The 21,630-nt window shown below is 49.8% G+C and overlaps 1 protein-coding gene across 1 annotated transcript; it reads right to left on the bottom strand.

Annotated features, from left to right (window-relative positions):
* Positions 1-18,307: 18,307 nt before the first annotated feature.
* On the bottom strand, positions 18,308-19,439 carry LOC142573322 (NPC intracellular cholesterol transporter 1-like). Its single transcript, XM_075682990.1, has one exon. The coding sequence runs from the start codon at positions 19,075-19,077 to the stop codon at positions 18,379-18,381; it is 699 nt and encodes a 232-aa protein (XP_075539105.1). The 5' UTR covers positions 19,078-19,439; the 3' UTR covers positions 18,308-18,378.
* Between the last annotated feature and the right edge of the window lie 2,191 nt (positions 19,440-21,630).

Here is a 21,630-nt window from a genome sequence, read left to right as displayed (position 1 = left end):
GATAATTTAACAAGGGATAGATCGCTTTTCCTGTTCGTGTGATAAAACTTCTGCAAAAGCCGACGCCTATAGATTTCGTGCGCTGCGATAATCTTAAGCTTGTCAAATAAATGCTCGGTGTGTGAATCGTACGAAACATTTGCGAGGACGCGTACTATACTTTTCTGTAATAAAAATAATTTGTTTAAATTCGTATCAGTTGTAGTGCCCCGTACGAGGTGACAATAATTGAGATGAGAGGCGAATAAGGCGTTGTGTAACAGTACTTTAACTGATGTCGAAAGAAAGTAACGGTTACGGCTTATTATACCTGTTATCTGACTCAGTTTTTGCGTTACAAAGTTTACATGGTCATTCCATAGCAGCGATGAAGAAAAATGCACGCCTAGGATTTTGATGCTTTCTACAAATTCAATGGGAGCATTATTATAGGCTATGCCATGTAGTAAAGGGGAGGTGCTTCCTTTTGGACGAAAAATTATAGCTTTAGTTTTGGTTGGGTTGACACATAAACAGTTTTGCTTAGACCATGTACTAAGTTTCAGGAGCACTTCATTTGATATTGTGATAAGCTCTGTGTAAGAACGTGATGTTAGAAATATACTGGTGTCGTCTGCGTAAATTAAAAAAAATTATTGAAATGAATATTTACAATATCGTTAACATACAGATTAAAAAGCAAAGAACCCAGAATGCTGCCTTGAGGTACTCCAGAAAGTATAAACCTCTCTTGGGACCTGAAGTTATTTATCTGTACATATTGGCGTCTATTTTGAAGATACGACTTAAGAAATTCAAGAGGAAGTCCTCTAACTCAATAACGATTGAGCTTATGAAATAGAATATTGTGGCTAATACAATCGAACGCTTTACTGAAATCTACAAATAAACCGAGAGTTATGAGCTTGTTTTCGAAATCGGTAAGGATCGGTAAACGTACAAATAATATTTTCTCTAAAGCTTTGGAAAAGATGGGAGAACAGATATGGGCCGGTAATTACTTATGTCTAGCTTGTTGCCTTTCTTATGGAGTACTGTTACTCTCGCACTCTTCATCTTTGCAGGAAAAACACCAGTTGAGGTGCATAAGTTGTATATGTGTGCAAGTAGCTCAGTGATCTCATGTAGCACAAATTTTACGGGTGTTATTTGTTTCCCGTCAGGATCAATGCATGAAGAGTTTTTAAAACTAGAAAATACTGTGTGCACTTCATGAACATCTGTAGGCTGGAAAAAGAGCGTGTTTTGATTTGGAGGAAAAGTAAGGTCAGGAAGTTTTGCAGAATTAACATAGGTATCGCGATACACAAAATGATTATTAAACTGTTCGACCATTTCCTGCCGTGATAACTTCTGTCCTTTGTAAGCAATTTGTTCTATAGACTCGCTCCTTCTTTGTCGCCCCAATACAAAATTCAGGTCATAAGGGTATGCCCTTCAGTTTTCGAGTTACTCATACAGTTACCAAACCTACGTAGCAAGTATATCGACAAGCCACAGGAGCTCCAAAAACAAACAGTTATACAGTAGCCAAGCGGGGAACAGCTACCGCTAACAATGATGGCTCAGAGTTGCTTCTACGATTGCCGTTTATCATGTTTTTTCTTTTTTCTTCTGCCAAAGCCCCGTTTTCTATAGGATAATCAGCTTCAGAAGAGGACATTGCAGTCAGAATGTACAGGCGTCTAGTTACCTCTTCCAACAAAACCGTTGGGCGAGAATGAGTGCATGTCATTATGCTTATCAGCTGATGCATGACTCTACTTTCGCAATTCTTATACGCAAAGAAATAATGGCATCCGGAAATATGCAAATGATGCGAAAGGTGTAAAGGCGAAAAAAATACGAACCAACCGCCACAGACGTGTCGCTTCAACCCCTCCTTCCTCTTAAGCCTTCTCGCCCTTCACAGTTTCTTCTAAACCGAAGTCACGGCTTCTTAACAAGAATTGCTGAATTGCAGAATTGGCGCATCATATTCTTGTCGTGCTTTAGCGCATCTCAGTTTGAGTATGAAAGGAAAAGGACAGATGAAAGGATGAGCGCTAACTTCCAACTGGTTTTATTCCATGACCCGATTGCGCATTATATGGGCCGCTCATAGCACGCGTGACAAAAGACAATCCAAACAACAAACTTACAAGGAGCACACGACCGCAATTCATTGAACAAGTGCAGACCGTCTTAGAAAGTCAAGTTCCGTGCCTGATAAAGATAAGGAGGGTGTACTCACGCACACCTTAACGCATTTGGTAATGGCAACAGCCTCAACAATCTCGCGCGTCAGTTGATTGTGACTGTTCTATGATGACACATTTAAAAAAAACTGGTTTGTATCCACAAGTCTTGCAGTTAATGACGAGGAATCCACTTAATGAAATTTGTTGAGAACATATGGTAACTATGCTTGCGCAAGCGATCATTGATACACCTTCCGGTCTATCCAATGTAGACAGCGTTGCACGACAAGGTAATCTTGTATACCCCAGCTCGAGTGCAATCAACATGCCTGTTCGTGTGTCTTTTTTCACACGCTGGTTGCATTTTCTTTTTAGGGTTAGTAACCTTTCAAAGCCTGCCCAGCTTATCAGGAGCAGAGACAACGACTCGAATGATCGCTCTCCGTGCAACCTTTTACAAATGGTGGGAAAGGTTGTGAATCTACAGCATCACATTTGCTTTCCTACCAGCGGCCACTGCATCGCTCTTCTGCCGTTTGCGCTTCCGAGATTCTTTCAGCTAACATTCTGCCACTGACATCTGTACTGGTATCGGATAGCCTGCTTTGGACAACCGCTTGCTTTGCCCATCAAAACTAGCCAACATAGCACGATGACACAGCTTTATCAGGACATCTTTAAAGCAAAGTTTAGCTATCCCTCTTTTTGTCAGCTAGAAGTGCGCTGAACAGGAGAGGCTTACTGGACCGTGGTTCATAGCTCCAGCAAGTGTGCCCAACTGAACAAGGAAGACAAAGGTCGAGAAACCGGATGGTACCTTCTTGTGGGATTTCATAGCAGATTACAAGGGGAGCTAGACATTCCTTAATAGTTGGCAGAATTGTGGCAACCGGACTTTCTACTTCATCTGAAGAACAATCAATAATAAGCAAAAAATCAACAACATAGCGGAAAGCTTTTGCCACTTCTGTCTGCATGAGTCTGTCAAAGAGGGTTACGTCGAGTCTGGATATAAACAAATCGCTGAGCTCTGGAGCAATGCAAGAGCCTATGCATATTCCTCTTTTCTGTAGGTAAATGGCGTCGTCCCAGCTGATGACAGTTTATACAAGATAAAAGTTTGAAAGCTCTAGAAAATGGCCGCTGGACATCAAAACGGTATTCTGGAACCCTATTGTACCATAGTCGTCAATAGACTGTTCCACAACTAGTAATAAGTCTTTATGGGGACTGGAGTAATAAAGATCTGTTATGTGTATGAAAAAGGCTTGCTGACTTTTGTCGGGGCTAGTTTTCAAGAAGTCGATTCAAACTTCAAACTTCCTTGTTAGGAAAGCGTTATTCTGGGAGACACCGCAGCTTGTCTTGTAGAAGAAGGGCTACTGGCTTCTGGCAGGAGTCATTTTCTGATACCATCACCCTTAGCGTAACGTCAATATTATGCGTATTCGCACTGAAAAGAACCAGCAGGTGGGTCACTCTTACTGTTCTCCATTTTCCCCTTAGTTTCTCAAGACTGTATTTCTTGCAAAGCTTGAGACTCCGTCGTGGCGCTTGAATACTGTGGGAACTGCCTCAGTGGAATTGGTACCAAACATACTTGTTCAAAGCCCGTAGAACCCGCCTTCCTTATCAGCCGGCACAACACAAGTACTCAGCGCAAGTACTCAGCGCAAGTACTCAGCGACGCGTTTGACTGACATCTTGGGGAGTGCTCCCTCAGAGCGGGCTACCACGTCGACACCCTCAAAAACAATGCGTGGAGCTGCTTTTTACTATGCGAACTTGGTCATCTGCGACATGAGAATAAGTAGATCATCCGGTGCTCTTCAGATGAAGTGGAAGGTCCGGTTGCCACAATTCTGCCAATTATTAAGGAGTGTCTAGCTTGCCATCTGCTCCAAATTTTACAGTGAGCATGCGAAGTGCTTCCATGAGAAAGGGTAAAAAACCTAAAATAATAAGCAGCACGTATAAAATCAGTAGTTAGGGGTATACCCCTGGTCATCATGTTGGAGCACGATATGTAGCGCATGTGGGCTGGCTCTCGTGGTGGCGGGTTGAACGCGAACGGCGATTCTTGGCTATTGAATTCGTCAGAATGATAACTGTCAATAGTTGACCAATTCGAAGAGCTGGTGCAGCTGACTTTGTCTCCCGAAGGTACGGTGCGGTCACGAATCAGCTGAGCGTCCGCTCTTCGCTGGTTTCGTTCACCAATCTGGCGAGACCGGCAGGCCTTGCGCTCCTTCCACGCTGGGGACACTCGTGAGGTCCCACGAAGAGCTTCGCTTGGCTGTTTGGCCAGGCTTGGGTTTGCGTATTTAAAATTATTTTCCAATTTGCGGAACAATTCTACTATCACTAGCGTGACAGGGCGGGGGTCTCGGGAACTTAAGTATTCCATTACCTTGACATGATCAAAAATCGCTGCTCTTTCAAGCCAGAGCTCGTTTTGATGTCATCTCTTGCTTGTTTTCATATTTATTTTTCTTCTTAGCCTAATGTAGGCAATGATGCGAAATAAACCAAGTTAATTGATCTCAGTCTCAGCACTCTTCAGCACGCAACATCTCTGGCCGTAGAGCGTTAGATGTTTCTAACTGACCTGGCAGAAAGAGCTACAGGTGGTCCCGGAGGAAACTTCCAACCTAGGAAATCCAGCAGCACCGTAGGCGCGTCCTGCCAAGTTTTGCCGCAACTTTCGCAACTGATTACATTCTTTATAATTCACCATGAACCCCTTTGGGCACTCATTAGTACATAGCCACAAGGTCTGCTCCGTTGTTGCATATGCTTCATCTTGATGCGGGTTCTCGTCTGGCTGTGGATATCGATTGAAAATCACCCGTCGGCTGCCTATACATTTGCTTCAATTACGCGATTATCAGTGCGAACCTGAACATGAATGATAGGCCTAAAGCATCAGAAAACAACTTTCACGTGTTCATCTGCGAGCCTTTGTATTTGATATCACCATCAACAGTGAAAAAGAGTGCTGATGGGATGATCGAACGCATATTAATTTAAGCCAACACGTAAAGGCCGTATATTACTGAATGCCACGCGCTCCATTTGCGGGTCTCGGGATTAAGCACAACCGTTTCAACTCTTTTTTTGTTATTCTTGCAATCCCCATACGTGGGCCGATACCGAAGGTAGTGAAATGTAGGGCCGACCCGCGGCGCAGGTGAAGCAGGCGTTAAGCACTCCCCATACGTGGTGTTGCGTTTCGCCTGCGACACGTGGTTTTGCCGGCGCGACTGCGGCGGGGCGGCAGACATTTTGGCCCGATCGTCGTCGCCGCAACGCTCATCGGCAGGTGTTTCCAGGCGCGACTGCGGCGATGCGACCGCAAAGGATCACCCTCGCATTCCAGTCATTGTGCCAGAACCAGGCGCTGCGAAAGCAGGGATCATCCTCTCATTACAGTCTGTGCCCGACCGGCAGCGCTACAACAGGGTGCTACGAGATCGTGCTCGACATGGTGCTACGGCATCGCTACAACAGGGTGCTACGAGATCGTGCCCGACATGGTGCTACGGCATCACTACAACAGGGTGCTACGAGATCGTGCTCGACATGGTGCTACGGCAGCGCTACGACAGTGTGCGTCACCATTAGCCCATTGTACATTCACGTGCTCGTCTTTTGAGGGGTTCCTTCTTGCCCTCAACTGCGAGAGTATAAAAACAGCTGCCCCGGACGCCAAAAGGGGGGCTCCGATTTCTTCTGTTGAGTGAAGTGCTCTCCCGTCTCTCTACTTCGGTCAAACCTGACCGCCAACTCTTTGCGATGTTAAAATAAACAAGTTGTTTCGTTGTTACCAGTCGACTCATGCTTTGCCGGGACCTTCGGATGCTTCCAGTTGTACCCCAGGCCGCCAGGCCAACGCTACCCTTGGGGCTTGCGACCCAGGTACAACCACGGGCGTCAGCGCCGAGTTCCCAACAGATCGTACCAGCGGTGCGATCAAAACAGTGGGCCGATCCCGAAGGTAGTGCAATGCAGGGCCGACCCGCGGCGCAGGTGAAGCAGGCGTTAAGCACTCACCATACGTGGGCCGATACCGAAGGTAGTGAAATGCAGGGCCGACCCGCGGCGCAGGTGACGCAGGCGTTAAGCACTCCCCATACGTGGGCCGACCCCGAAGGTAGTGCAATGCAGGGCCGACCCGCGGCGCAGGTGAAGCAGGCGTTAAGCACTCCACATACGTGGGCTGATCCCGAAGGTACTTCAATGCCGGGCCGACCCGCGGCGGAGGTGAAGCAGGCGTGAAAGGGAAGCTAAAGTTAAATTATGGGGTCTTACGTGCCAAAACCACTTTCTGATGTTGAGGCACGCCGTAGTGGAGGACTCCGGAAATTTTGACCACCTGGGGTCCTTTAACGTGCACCTAAATCTAAGTACACGGGTGTTGCCGCATTTCGCCTCCATCGAAATGCGGCCGCCGTGGCCGGGATTCGATCCCGCGATCTCGTACTCAGCAGCCCAACACCATAGCCACTGAGCAACCACGGCGGGTTGAAAGGGAAGCTGAAGGGCCTTCCAGAAAAAAAAATGAGTTAACAGCTGTACGTAATGGTTTTCAACCCACCGAATTCGAATATCGCATTGAAACTGAACGAAAGAAAGAGCAAACAGATTTTATTTCGACGAGAAGTGCAGCAGCAGACTAGGGGCAGCTCGCGCGCCTCGTTTCCGCCTGTGATTGGTCGGGTGCTCATGACGTCGACAATGGTGTTCGTCCGGACCAACCTCTGCCACTACACATGAAGGATGGTGCAAGGTGATTTGGCGCTGTTGTTTTGGTGAAACGGTAATGATAAATTTGGAGAGCTTGCGTTTCGCTGAAGAGTTCGGCGTTGCTCCCTACATGTACAAGCCGAATGCGAGGAGCCGGCCTCTCCAAGAAGCAAAATATGCTGTTAGCAAGCAGTGCTTTCGACGGGAACGAAAGTGAAGTGTTAGCATGTCCTCGTGTCAGAAATGTTCTTTGTTGAGTATGTTTTTTTTTCAAAGCTGCATTCAGCGATCAAGTGGGTTCGTTTTCGGGCAAACAACTGTACTGTTATGTCCCTGCATGCCTTCTCGTGGAAGGTAAGCGGGGATGCGATCGTCGGCATTTGTACGCTGCTCCAAAGCTGTCGGAAATCAACACAGACGGTTTACATGCGGGAAAAGTGTTCCGGCTCTTGTAGCACGTGTGACCTTCATCAGCGCGCCATCCGCACGCTACTTGTAACCGGAGCCGTAAAGGCGGCGAATTCCGTCGGCTACGTGAGACGGCCAGTTTCTCTCTTTGCGCGAGAGAAGGGGAGCACAGCGTCCTGGCGTGCGCCGGCTTTCAAACACATGCAAAATTTACACTTGCGCTGCGTTATGGTAGCTGCAGGTAGTCTGTTTCACAGCACACGTGCGAATAGAAAATTAACGGCGGTTTGCAACGAAACCTGCGTCAAGGGAGATAAACATGCACCTTCCGTTCAGCGTGCTAACACGAAGGAACTAGCCATAAATCAAAATCCAGGTTTGGTCGAGTTCGTGCATTCATAAGGCCTTCCAAGACCAGTTACCATCCGTCCGCCCGCACCCGTCCTGTCTTTGTGTGTTCGTTGCCCCGACCTTCTCGCGCTGCGTTTAGAAAGCCTGCTAGCAGCAAGTCGTACTCTCACTCATTCACGCATTATTGATACATTTTGGTAGTAAACGTCGTCCCGAAGTGGTTAGAGCACAGCATTGTTGTTCTTGCGCGCTTGAAATTCTTTTGATTCACAGCAGCCTCCCATTAGCTAAAATCTTCTTGTTTTGCGGGAAGTAATTGAACATCGGAACATCGTCGCGGCCACTGTTCGTGTTCGTGCAACCGTAGGCTGCACAGAACGCCAGCATGATCAGCCCACCACTTTAACTAAAGCTGCGTACGACAACTACCACTCTACATACACACAAACAAAGGGATGCAAGGTCAAGCGAGGCAGATTATGACGGCACGCACGCAGAAACAAGCACGGTCAGGCACGGTCGCGGAGACTGCGAAGGAACTGAACACCAGTGCTGACGTCACTACCCCGCGGCTTCCGGTCTCCGCTCGCATCGTCAGCGTCAGCAGCAGCACGCGGCGCTCGACGGGGGGCGTTGCGACAGCGCAATTTTAACCGACGATTACATCGTTCCTAAGTGAAAAATCCCCCCCGCCCCCCCCCCCCCCCAAAAAAAATACCTGCATGGTTTATAAGGTTCCCGCGTCCCTATATAAGCGTTTTATTGAATTAGACAGACTGTTCAGCTTTTCTTTAAGGGACGCACATACGCAGCTTCGCTGGTCATCCATCTTCACGGAGTGGAAGGGCACTGTTTGGATCGCACCGCTGGTACGATCTGTTGGGAACTCGGCGCTGACGCCCGTGGTTGTACCTGGGTCGCAAGCCCCAAGGGTAGCGTTGGCCTGGCGGCCTGGGGTACAACTGGAAGCATCCGAAGGTCCCGGCAAAGCATGAGTCGACTGGTAACAACAAAACAACTTGTTTATTTTAACATCGCAAAGAGTTGGCGGTCAGGTTGACCGAAGTAGAGAGACGGGAGAGCACTTTACTCAACAGAAGAAATCGGAGCCCTCTTTTCTGGCGTCCGGGGGCAGCTGTTTTTATACTCTCGCAGTTGAGGGCAAGAAGGAACCCCTCAATAGACGAGCACGTGAATGTACAATGGGCTAATGGTGACGCACACTGTCGTAGCGCTGCCGGTCGGGCACAATGACTGGAATGAGAGGGGGATCCCTGCTTTCGCATCGCCTGGTTCAGGCACAATGACTGGAATGAGAGGGTGATCCCTGCTGTCGCATCGCCTGGTTCGGGCACAATGGCACATACACTCACACACGCACATGAAGACACGTGGCATCGGAACATGCCTGGAAACGCCTGGAAACACCTGGCGGGGAGCGTTGCGGCGACAACGAACGGGCCAAAATGTCTGCCGCCCCGCCGCAGTCGCGCCGGCAAAACCGCGTGTCGCAGGCGAAACGCAACAGACCGCCCCGCCGGGGGAAGGAGATCCCGATGGACAGGGGACTGCATCCGCTGTCCGGAGGGATGTCGCTCGATGATGCTCATAACCGAAGTCGGGCGTCCCTCGACGTTTCTTGAGCGCAGCGCACAGAGAAGGCCTTGTTCTCTCGTTCAGGTTCGCACGGGACACTGCAAAGTGACTTCGGGAGAGTTCACATTTTTGCTCTCGTTCCCGGCAAGCGTTAGAACTACGCTGAAACTCAACCGCTCAGTCAGCAAGCACAGCACAACCCTCACTAAGCCCTGCCAGGCTCTTTCCCCTTTTTATACCACTGCCTAGTTCCTTACAGTAGTCTAGCATCACTCAGAACGCGTCCATAAATTGAAAAATTGCACTAGAAACATATCATCACTTTGAAACACTAAACAAAAGCAATACGTTAAAAAAAATCCTGCCTCAGGAAGAAAAACATCAGTAACCAACAATTTTGAGGCTGATTCCTACGTTAGGGGCTTCGACTTAAGCCATCGGCGTTACCGTTGAGACTCCCCTTTTTGTAACGCACCTCAAAGGAATATTGTTGTAAAGCGAGGCTCCAGCGCAGGAGGCGGCCATTTTTGGGAGAGATGGTCTGCAGCCATTGGAGAGGGCAGTGATCCGTCTCAATGATAAACCTCGAGCCGGCTAGATAGCATGACAATTTCTGAACGGCCCACACGAGACACGCACACTCTTTCTCGGTGGCGCTATACGCCTGCTCACGACTGGTCAGCTTACGACAAGCATACAGGACGGGGCGTTCTACTTCTCCATTTTCCCGTTGGCACAGTACAACGCCCATGCCTCGCTCACTAGCATCGCACTGAACAACGAACCCTTTTGTATAGTCTGGCGATCGTAGCACAGGCTGGTTTGTTAGGGCACTCTTTAGGGCGCTAAAAGCTCTTTCCTTTGTCTCGTCCCAGACGACTGTTTGAGGCTCTGTCTTTCTTAGAGCATCCGTCAGGGGAGCCGCGATATCAGAGTACCTAGGGATGTACCTCTGATAGTAGCCGGCGACACCCAAGAACGACCGAATATCGGTCTTTGTGCGCGGTTGCGGAAAGTCTCGCACAGCGGCCACTTTTATTTCAGAGGGGCGGCGACGACCCTGACCAATCACGTGACCGAGGTAGACAACCTCGGCCTGTGCTAACTGGCACTTAGGAGCCTTTACTGTCAAGCCCGCTTCGCGCAGGCGGGTTAGCACTGCCCGCAAGTGTGCCATATGCTCAGATCAGGATGCGGAGAATATCGCTACGTCGTCTAGATACGGTAAAGCGAATTCTTGCTGTCCCCGCAACACTTTATCCATGAGGCTTGAAAAACAGTATGGCGCGTTCTTCAAACCAAAACTCAACACTTTAGGACGGAATGTTCCCATTGGTGAAATGAACGCCGCATACCTACTAGCCTCTTCTGTAAGTGGAACCTGCCAATAACCCCTGACAAGATCTAGGGTGGAAATAAACTGAGCGCTACTAACTTTCTCAAGGCGCTCCTCGATGTTAGGGATCGGATACATTTGATCCTTAGTGATGGAATTAAGCCTGCGGTAGTCGACGCAAGGACGAGGATCCTTGCCCGGTACCTCAACTAAAATCAAAGGGGAGGTATAATCACTCTCACCTGCCCCAATAACACCGAGCTGTAGCATTTTCTTTACCTCAGCCTCCATAATATCGCTCTGGCGGGGTGACACCCGATACGCCTTGGATCGTACTGGCTCTGGGGAGGTAAGTTCTATATCATGAGTAAGGACAGAAGTCCTACTAGGCCTCTCAGAGAACAGACCTTGAAACTCTTGTAATAGCCGGTGTAGTTCGGTTTTCTGCTCGGGCGACAGCGGTGCTTTACTGATAAGGTCACTAATGACTTGACCGGTGTCTTCCCTGTTCGTCACTGAGCCTAGTCCCGGAAGCTCGACCGGAAGCTCTTCAGGAACGTTTACCATCATGCACACCACTGCTTCCCTTTGTCTATAAGGTTTGAGCAGATTACAGTGGTAAACTTGCTGTGCTTTCCGCTTTCCTGGCAGACTTACCACGTAGTTAACGTCCGACAGTTTCTGAACAATTCGTGCTGGGCCCTCCCACTGCACGTCTAGTTTGTTGTTTAGCGATGTGCGCAATATCATGACCTCATCGCCCACCTCAAAACGACGGGCCCTGGCTGTCCGATCATAATAAACCTTGGCCCTCTGCTGGGCCTTTGTCATTGCTTCACCTGACAACTCCTGTGCCCTTCTTAAGCGTTCGAGGAGCTTAAGTACGTACTCCACCACGACTGGGTCGTCGCCCCTGCCTTCCCATGATTCTCGAAGCATGCGAAGCGGAGACCGAAGCGAGCGACCGTACACCAGTTCAGCTGGCGAAAACCCCGTAGCCGCATGCGGCGCGGTCCTTAAAGCAAACATCACCCCAGGCAGACACAGCTCCCAGTCAGTTTGATGTTCAAAACACAAGGCTCTCAACACGCGCTTCATGACGGAGTGGAGCTTCTCAACGGAATTCGACTGTGGGTGGTACACTGAGCTGTGTAGCAGCTTTACCCCACACCTTTCGAGAAAAGTTGTCGTCAAAGCGCTAGTAAACACTGTGCCCTGATCTGATTGAATTTCTGCAGGAAAACCAACTCGCGCAAATATGGACAGTAGTGCATTGACTATCTCAACTGAGCTGAGTTCTTTAAGCGGCACTGCTTCAGGGAACTTTGTCGCTGGGCAGATCACAGTCAAAATGTGTCTGTACCCCGTGGCTGTTACCGGCAGAGGTCCCACTGTATCAATAACGAGCCGTCTAAAAGGCTCCGTTATGATAGGTACCAATTTCAACGGCGCCCTTGATTTGTCCCCTGGTTTGCCCACCCGCTGACAAGTGTCACATGTCCTCACGAAATGGTCTGCGTCCCGAAAACACCCTGGCCAATAGTACTCTTGCAAGAGACGGTCCTTAGTTTTCTTAACTCCTAGGTGTCCGGACCACGAACCCCCGTGTGACAAGCGCAACAGATCCTGACGATAGCATTGAGGCACGATCAGCTGATCGAACTCCACTCCTCGGCGGTCTAGATACTTCCGGGACAGGACTCCACCTCTTTCCACAAAACGCGCAGTTTTCCTGGCGATACCTTCTTTGACATTGCAGCGCACGTTTTCCAGGCTGCCATCCTTTTTTTGCTCGGCTATCAAAGCCGACCGGCTGACTTTTAGCAACCTATTAAGTCCGTCTGACGTAGGCGCGATGAGCAAATCAGTAGATAGCTCTTCTAACTTTCCCGTGTCGGGCGTTTCCTCTCCAGTATCTGGCGCCTTTAACGTTACAGACTCAAGTTTATTCAGTTCGGGCGTGCTCTGAATATCGGCTTGCTGCGCCTCTGACCCTTTTTCGTTTTTTGATAACGTCGGCCCCGCAACTACCGCCTTTGCAGCGAGCTCCCGAACCTTCGATCTGGTTAAGGCCTGAACACTAGCTTCACCAAACAAAAGCCCCTTCTCGCGCAGGAGGTGATCGGACCTGTTTGAAAATAGGTACGGGTACTGGGGTGGCAGCATAGATGACACTGCCGCCTCTGTCTCAAGCGCTCCGAAAGGTCCTTCAATAAGCACCTTTGCTACTGGCAGACACACGCTATGAGCTTCCACGGCTTGCTTGATCCATGCGCACTCGCCCGTGAACATATGGGGTTCTACGTAAGACGGGTGAACTACATCCATCGTAGCTGCGGAATCGCGAAGCACTCGGCACTCTTTCCCGTTCACGAGGAGGTCTCGCATGTAAGGCTCGAGAAGCTTCATGTTCTCGTCAGTGCTGCCTATTGAAAAAAACACAACTTTTGGTGTTGTTTCCGGACACTGCGCCGAAAAGTGACCCGGCTTCTGGCACGTATAACACAAGCGCGCTCGCCTCATCTCGAACCGCTTTCTGCGTTTGGCTGCCGCCGTCTCTTTACGTTTGGTCGGACTGCTTTCACTCGCATCCTCACTACGCGTGTCCCCCTTTAATCTCATGGGTGTGAACTTCGGCCTCTCAAACTTCAAGCCAAATTCACCCTTTTGACCGTCCTTAGCTCCGCGAGCCCGACGCGTCACAAACTCCTCGGCTAGCTCAGCGGCTTTAGCCACCGTACAAACGTCTGGCCTATCCAAGACCCAGTATCGCACGTTCTCCGGTAACCGACTATAAAACTGTTCTAGCCCGAAGCACTGCAGAACTTTATCGTGGTCACCAAACGCTTTCTCTTCTTTGAGCCACTCCTGCATGTTCGACATAAGCCTATACGCAAACTCTGTATATGACTCACTTTTGCCTTTCTCATTTTCCCGAAACTTCCGACGGAACGCCTCCGCAGACAGCCGGTACTTTTTTAGAAGACTCGATTTCACTGTGTCGAAATCCTCTGCCTCCTCTCTATCCAAGCGAGCGGCTACGTCGGCCGCCTCGCCGGGTAACAAAGTGAGCAAGCGCTGTGGCCACGTTTCCCGAGAGAACCCCTGCTTCTCGCACGTTCGCTCAAAGTTAACCATGAACAAACCAATGTCCTCTCCAAGCTTAAACGGCCGCATCAGGTCAGTCATTTTGAACAATACGCGTTCTCCTGCACCGTGTGCCTGACTTCCATTACGAGCGCGTTCCATCTCTATCTCGAGACGCTTCATTTCCAAAGCGTGTTGACGGTCACGCTCTTCTTTTTTTTCTTGTTGCTCTCGCTCTTTCTGTTCTTTACGTTCACGCTCTTCTTTTTCTTTCTGTTCTTTAAGTTCGCGCTCCTGTCTTTTTGCAGTCTCCCTCTCCTCAATGGTCTCAAGGCATTCCGACAGCTCGTCATCCTCAGCTTCTAACTCAAGAATAGCCTTTAGCAGTTCAGGTTTTCTGAGTTTGTCTGAGACATCCAGACCCAACTCTCTTGCAAGCTCCAGCAATTTCGGTTTGCGCAACGACTTCAAATCCATGGCTGCTCTGAATGCTGCTTTCTCTACTGCTTACTATTGTCTTGCCGCAAACTAACCCGGCAGCAACGACAACCACAATTACCAGCTCTGTTTCTGACACTAACAAAAGCCTGGCAAAGCTCAGAAGAAGAAAGTCCCGCACTCACCAAACCTCGCAGCCAAGAGTCCAGCGCAGTCGTTCCGCTGCAGGCAACCAGTCATCACACAGGGCTCGTTGCACTGCTCCCGGATCGTCGTTGAGCTGCTCAGCATACAGTCAACTGCATCTCTTCGCTGCTGGCCTCCGTTGTCGCGATCTCACCGCTGGCAGACAGTTGTTTGAAGTCGGAGGCGATCTCACCGCTGCCAACCAGATGTTTGGATCGCACCGCTGGTACGATCTGTTGGGAACTCGGCGCTGACGCCCGTGGTTGTACCTGGGTCGCAAGCCCCAAGGGTAGCGTTGGCCTGGCGGCCTGGGGTACAACTGGAAGCATCCGAAGGTCCCGGCAAAGCATGAGTCGACTGGTAACAACAAAACAACTTGTTTATTTTAACATCGCAAAGAGTTGGCGGTCAGGTTGACCGAAGTAGAGAGACGGGAGAGCACTTTACTCAACAGAAGAAATCGGAGCCCTCTTTTTTGGCGTCCGGGGGCAGCTGTTTTTATACTCTCGCAGTTGAGGGCAAGAAGGAACCCCTCAATAGACGAGCACGTGAATGTACAATGGGCTAATGGTGACGCACACTGTCGTAGCGCTGCCGGTCGGGCACAATGACTGGAATGAGAGGGGGATCCCTGCTTTCGCATCGCCTGGTTCAGGCACAATGACTGGAATGAGAGGGTGATCCCTGCTGTCGCATCGCCTGGTTCGGGCACAATGGCACATACACTCACACACGCACATGAAGACACGTGGCATCGGAACATGCCTGGAAACGCCTGGAAACACCTGGCGGGGAGCGTTGCGGCGACGACGAACGGGCCAAAATGTCTGCCGCCCCGCCGCAGTCGCGCCGGCAAAACCGCGTGTCGCAGGCGAAACGCAACAGCACTGTGTTCTTTTATTGGGCGAACTTCTGCGCCAAAACAAAAATAAATAAATAAAACGCCACAAGTGATACTCAAAGCACTACGATAGCGGCGAGTGTGCAGTCGTCGGTGGATGAAATAGGATCTGTGGGTCAAGCGTCGTGGGCTATGCGTACATACGAGTCGTCGTACCGATTCCAACTTAATTTCTGGTGATCGCGCACCTTCCAGAATGTACGCAGCTATTCGCGTCGCGTAGGCAATTTAATTAGAGGAGATCCTTCTGCCACCAAATCAGGCGACAACATTCGAGAAAGTTCCCACACATGTAAGCGCGTCCTGCGCCGAGCGGTAACATTGTAACAGTGGTGCGCCGGCGGAAAAAAAGAAAGAAAATAAAACCGGTCATCGGAAAAAGGTAACAATGTAGCGCGTCAGATTATAATAAAAGGAACAAGTTGTGGGGTTTTACGTGCCAAAACCACAATAAAGATATGAAGCACGCCGTATGTAGTGGGGGAGGGCTTCTGATTAATTTTGACCACCTGGGGTTCCTTATTGTGCACCTAGTGCACGCTACGCAGGCATTTTTTTTTTTGCATTTCGCTCGCATCGAACTGTAGCCGCCCCTGCCGCGATTTGATCTCTCGCCCGGGCTTAGCAGCTCAACGCGAAAACCATTACGCCACCACGACGCGTTTCAATGCAAAGGCGAGGGAGCACCCAAAATTAACGGGAATTTTTATTTCGTATTTGAATGTCTCTTTGAACATTCCAAAACGTAGATCACCTTTAACGTACTTTCTCCAGAAAGTAATTTGACTTGTTTCGCATCTTTATCTGCTGTTCACAACTGCTCTGCAACAATCGCAAACTGGGTACCCTCAGCGCTTCCCTCATTCTCTTCTTCATCGCCTTCATACAACTTGAAAACGCGTTAAGCTCTCGTTTCAGTCTTGGAGACAGGAAACTGAAACTCGCAACATACGGGACATAGATGGTGAGTTAAGGTAGTGTCATCTCACCGTATGTCAAGAAGTGCTGCACGCTGAGTGCTGTGTGGACTGGAACGTTGTGATGCACAAACCACGCATTCGCCCAAGTTTCACAGATCATGGCGTTTAGTTCGAATTGTATAGCGCTATACCGCTGAGGCACTTTAACGTAAATTTTTAAATGTTCTGGTACATTATCTGACATTGCGGTAAAAGATTAGGAGAGAAAATAAAACGTTCTTGATAGTAAGAAAGTTACTTAATATAGAAGAGGACTTGTTACACGCACGTTGTCCTTTGGTGTGCGCCATCGATAGACCGACGCAGATGACGATAGTGGTTAAAAAAAAGCAAGGTAGTGAGCAGACCAAACTTGGGGCACTAATGGGGACGATACTGTAGCATTCGCGCCTGTTCGCACACGTCGGTATTAACCACCATTACGCCTCAGTGAAAAAGAAGTTCTGATATATATATATATATATCTATATATAGACCGTGACAGTCTTGCGCCGAGCGGCATACTAATAGCAGTGATAATCGTGTGAAAAGCGGTCACTGTCAAAAAATCAAAATCATATATCCGTGATAATATCGTGCATTAACGTCATCGTGTCCACCAAGTTCGGGTACTATAGCACGGTGAAAAGCTGCGTCCGTGACATCCCGTAAGAACTACACCGACATGCGCGTTCACACATAGGCACAACGGCACACACCTAGAAATGTGAGCAGACGCACACGTGCAAAATGAGATGCTCTCGTGTAAAAAAGAAAAAAAAGAAATATAAACACGGTCGAATAACTGGACTCAAACGACACGCCCATCGGTCTTGAAACGAAAGCTGTATATGTATATATATATATATATATATATATATATATATATATATATATATATATATATATATATATATATATATATATATATATATATATATATATGTACCGCGGAAGCCATGGGCATGGGCTGGCTTGGCTAGGCGCAGTAGTGTACTGGCCCATAAAGATAGGATTTGTCGTTAGCTCCACACGTACATAATCAAAAATAAATTCTGGAGTTTTGCACGCCAAAAGCCCGATATGAACATCAGGCACCCCGTAGTGGGGGACTCCGCATTAATTTTGACCGCTTGGAGTTCTTTAACGAGCCCCCAATGCACGGCACACGAGTGTCTTTGCATTCCGCCCCCATCGGAATGCGACCGCCGTGGCAGGGATTTGATGCCGTGACCTTGAGATCAGCAGCGCAACGCAATAGGCCAACCGCGGCGGGCCCACACGTACGCATTTGATGAGGCCCTGTTCAAGTGACAAAGTTATGCAGATGCACCTGAATGTGCACCGAAGAAGGCGGGCGTCGCGAGCTCACGAATCTTATCAAATGCCCGGAGGATTGCGCAAAGCATCACGCGCACCATCGACTGCAGAGGGCCGCTGAAAAAGAAAATAATATATTGCCAAGAATAAATGCGGGATACTTGGCCTATTTAGTGTCTCAATCTTGCGTTATTGCAGGCACAAAGTTTGGCCCCGCAGGTGTAACAATGTGTACAACGAGGAACGTATACAAAGAACTTGTTTGTTACGTCCCTTACCCTATATACGCGCACTTATTAAATGATCATGAATATAACCAACTGATATGAATTTACGCTCTAGCTGCAGGTTTAAGTCTGAGCGGGTCATATACGATGTATTAAAGTTAGCTTATATTGTTCTTTCTCCCTTCTCGTAGCTGTGCTGGAGTGAACTCGAGGGAAAACCCTATAGGTGCGTTTCTCGTCGGAACCCTCTTGTTGATGTCGCCGACATTTGGTTCTGGGCTCCATTCTGTCCCAAGCTTCGCGATACATGCGAATTAGGGGCATCGTGCCATCCAAAGGATAACGTGCAAGAGTTCAAAGACAACGTAGTGTCAGAGGACAGGCCAAGATGGGAGACTGCATGCACTGCAGCAAGCGCTGAACTACGCTTGCCGAGCGCGTAAGCGGGTCACGCACTGCCCCATGCATGACGGCATTCTGAGCACTCATGTGTTGCAGTGGGTCCAGCGCAGTGGAGCTTCAGAAGTTTAGCAGCTCAACATGCGCGAGTCGTTCGCCAAATGGAAGGGAACTGCTCTAAAACAGCGTTTATTTTCCTTAGTTTTACAGTGTACTAAAAAGCGAGTCACGCACAAAAGAATCCCTAGCAGGGCATCAGGAAGGGTGCCGCGAGGGGCGTCAAGGGCCGCCCAAGGGGAGCGACCGGTTGCTCGGTGATGACATGGTGGATCTTGAAGGGTGAGAAGCCGCCCTCGGCCGGTGTGGAGCCAAGAAAATCGAGCCACTTCTGAGGCGAGCAGCCGAGAACGCGGCCTCCGCACATGAGCGTCATGAGCTTGATGCCGAACACCACACTACGCACGTCTCTGCACGAGTCGTAGACGCCCTGGGCGTAATCGGGCCGCAGGGCGTACACCATTTCAGCGACGTGCGGACGGGAGCCAGTCTTGGCTGTGGCGTTGACCGCGAGGAACTGCGACTGCTTCGGGGAGCACGTCATGCGGCACAGCAGGTCCTTGAAGTTGAGCATGCAGGCGGGACATTTCGTCATGCCGAGGCTCGCAGGCTGCTCGAGTTCGCGGGCAAGGTCTTGCACCTGGGAGACGTCGCAGCACACTGCGCGGTCAGCCTTCACTTGGGCGGCCAGCTGCGGGCAAACGTCGGAGAAGAGCCGCCACGACGAGTCGTCGACCATGGGTGCGGGCTTCTGCCGCACTGCGCAGGGAATGGCCTTGTCCGTGTCCTCGTCGTTGGCGCAGTTGCCGCTGAAGACGCAGTCCGTCGCCGCGCGCTGGACCGAGCAGAGCAGCAAGAGCAGCGCGCTCAACGCCGCAGCGTTCATGGCGCCCGTCTGGCAAGTTCGCTCGCGTCTGGGACGGGTTTCGCGCACTGGCTCCGTGGGTGTCTCGAAAGGCGGCTTTATCGAGGCTGCGCGGGCTCTTTTCTGCAGGCCGACTGGCTGCGCTGGGCCTATTAAAAGGAAACGCGTGTAAGACGAGGCGACACACTTGAGGGCGAGGGCTGAGGAACAAGGAGGAAACGGCCGAGTGCGCACGCGAACCGCCCACAGGCGCGCTCGCGTGCGACGAAAAACGGACCAGAGAGTCCCGAATGTTCGTGGCTCTCAGATAAAAGTTATCGCCGCCTGACAATGACCCCCGGCGGCCCTCAGCGACGCTTCAGAGCGTCTTGTCTTGCTGACGTGTGCGCTGCTTGTAGAGCCCGTGCCTTCTTCGCCTCGATTGGGGGTGGCGAGGGGTTGGAGTTGCACGCGCTCTCTGGAAGCGGTATCACCGTTTGAATAACAACGCGCCAGCGGAGCGCACCTCGCGCCGCGAGAGGAAAAACAATGGGATGCGTGCATCCAGCGCGGGTCCAAAAAGTTGGACGCGCGCGGCGCTTGCTTTGTTGTTGTTGTCCTTGGGGACGACGGATAAATACGGGCTGCTCGCTGTCGCCCCGATTTCTCGGGCCGGAGTCCAAACACAAAAATATTTCCGTGCGCCACGGGAAAGTTTCGGTGCCGTTCGCTAACCAAACAGAGAGTCGTCCGGGGGCGGCTGCTGAAGCTGGCGCCGTTCTTGCTGCCACCTCGAGGCAGGATTGGAGACGGAGACGTGAGCGGAGCTACGCCCTCCACCCCCCCGGCGCGGAATGCAAAAGAGCCCCCGTGGTCCTGGATCTTATACGTATAGTTTTTTTTTTTTTTTTTATCTTGCCTGTCGGTTCTCGCGCGTTTTGTTGCCTGTCGAAACGCGCTGCCTTGGGAAGCGCCGTTCCTCGCCTCGGGCTGCTGTTGTTAATCAGAATGATCTCCAGGCGGAACGTTCTCTAGACAAACACCGCGCTGCCTACCTGGGAGCCCGGGCGCGCTGACGAGACGCGCACCTGGCTCCCGCGGCCTTGTTTGCCGGGCGGCTTCTTGCGCGGCGCCCCGGCTCTCCGACCCCCCTCCCCCCACCCCACCCTCCCATTCGTCTCTCCCGCCGCTGCTGCTGCTCTGAGCGCCGACAGCTGAGTGGGGCCCCACGGCGACGGCTGGCTGCCTTTCGAGCACGTGCCCTTTGACGCGCGGACACTTCAGCAGCTCAGGCACGTTGCTGAGGCGTCGGCAGTCGCCGCGAATTATTAATGTTGGCCCACTGCTCCCGCGTCAACTGGCGAATACCGGGTGATCGTCGCGCGCGTAGTTTTCACCTTCTCGGCCCTGTTTCTGCAGTGAACATCGCTAGAAAAAGCGCCAGAGGCATCGCACATTTGTAAAGACCCTTTTCACGTTGGGTCATATAAAGCGTGATATAGCCTAAGTGATGCGCTGGCCATGTCTGACCCTATGTGCACCTTTACATGCCGATACGTGACATTGTATTAGTTACGATACGTATATATGCACGACCATATACAACTATGACACAGTTACGGCTCGGATGTGGCACGTGTATGACGTTTCTGTAAGGAAAGTATACAAGCCTCGAGGGAATGGGATTATGCTCATCTAGTATCCCAACATTCTTTTCGAAGTTGTTACTCTTGATTTCAATGCGAAAAGGGTGGCACTCAAGAGTATTTAATTTTTTTTTACTTTTTTTTATTTAACAATACTGTTGGCCGAAGGCCGTTACAGGGCGGTTGCAAGACAAACAATACAAGATAGCAGCACCGCCGCAGTCTAGAACAGACCAAATAAGGCATATACACAGGCAAAGGCACAATGCAAAATCAAGAAGCAGCAAAAACAAATTGCAATAAGGTGGTATTAAATGTACCACAGCCGCTGGATTAATCATGTGTGTAACAACCAGGAACAAAAGTAAGACAAAGTACCATTATTAAAGTTATTAAAATGAGTTACCCATTGCTGAGGACGAATGCGTGCATTTTGTAGCCGCCGAAGCTTTTATTTGAAAGTATCTAAAAAAACTTTTTTTTTTTCAGACAGATAATGGCCCAGCGTTCACAAACGATAGATAGAGATTCTGGGCTGGAGAAAGAAATAGTATGCATCGCTTCCCAAGACCTTACCATACGGAAGTGAACAGCTGTGCACAATTTTCTTTTTCACTTAATTATACAAAAATTATTACCGCTCTGCATATCGATCTGATTATATCGTGAGTGAAATGCTGACAGGAAGAGTTTCTTAGAAGGAACTGTCACTTGCTATATTTGAACGAAGTGCGTATATACCCCGTCTTTTTTAATGTTTAGTTCGAACAGATAAATAACACTTCATATTGAACATTAGCGCGATTCCGACGATCCATTTACATTAACAGGCCGACAATCCTTGCACGAAAATCAATGTCTAGGTAGCTAATAAAAGAATTCACATATTAAACATTGAAAAATTATTTACGCATGTCGAAATTGCGAGATTCACGTCTGCTTTAATGCG

The sequence above is a fragment of the Dermacentor variabilis genome, chromosome 1, assembly GCF_050947875.1.
Source record: "Dermacentor variabilis isolate Ectoservices chromosome 1, ASM5094787v1, whole genome shotgun sequence".
In the NCBI taxonomy this organism is placed as follows: Eukaryota; Metazoa; Arthropoda; class Arachnida; order Ixodida; family Ixodidae; genus Dermacentor; species Dermacentor variabilis.
Note: the sequence above shows the minus strand (reverse complement) of the source record. Positions and strands in the feature narration are given on the sequence as shown.

Coding starts and splice junctions, on each gene's coding strand:
- LOC142573322 (XM_075682990.1), bottom strand. CDS start 19,077: ATGAACGCTGCGGCGTTGAGCGCGCTGCTCTTGCTGCTCTGCTCGGTC.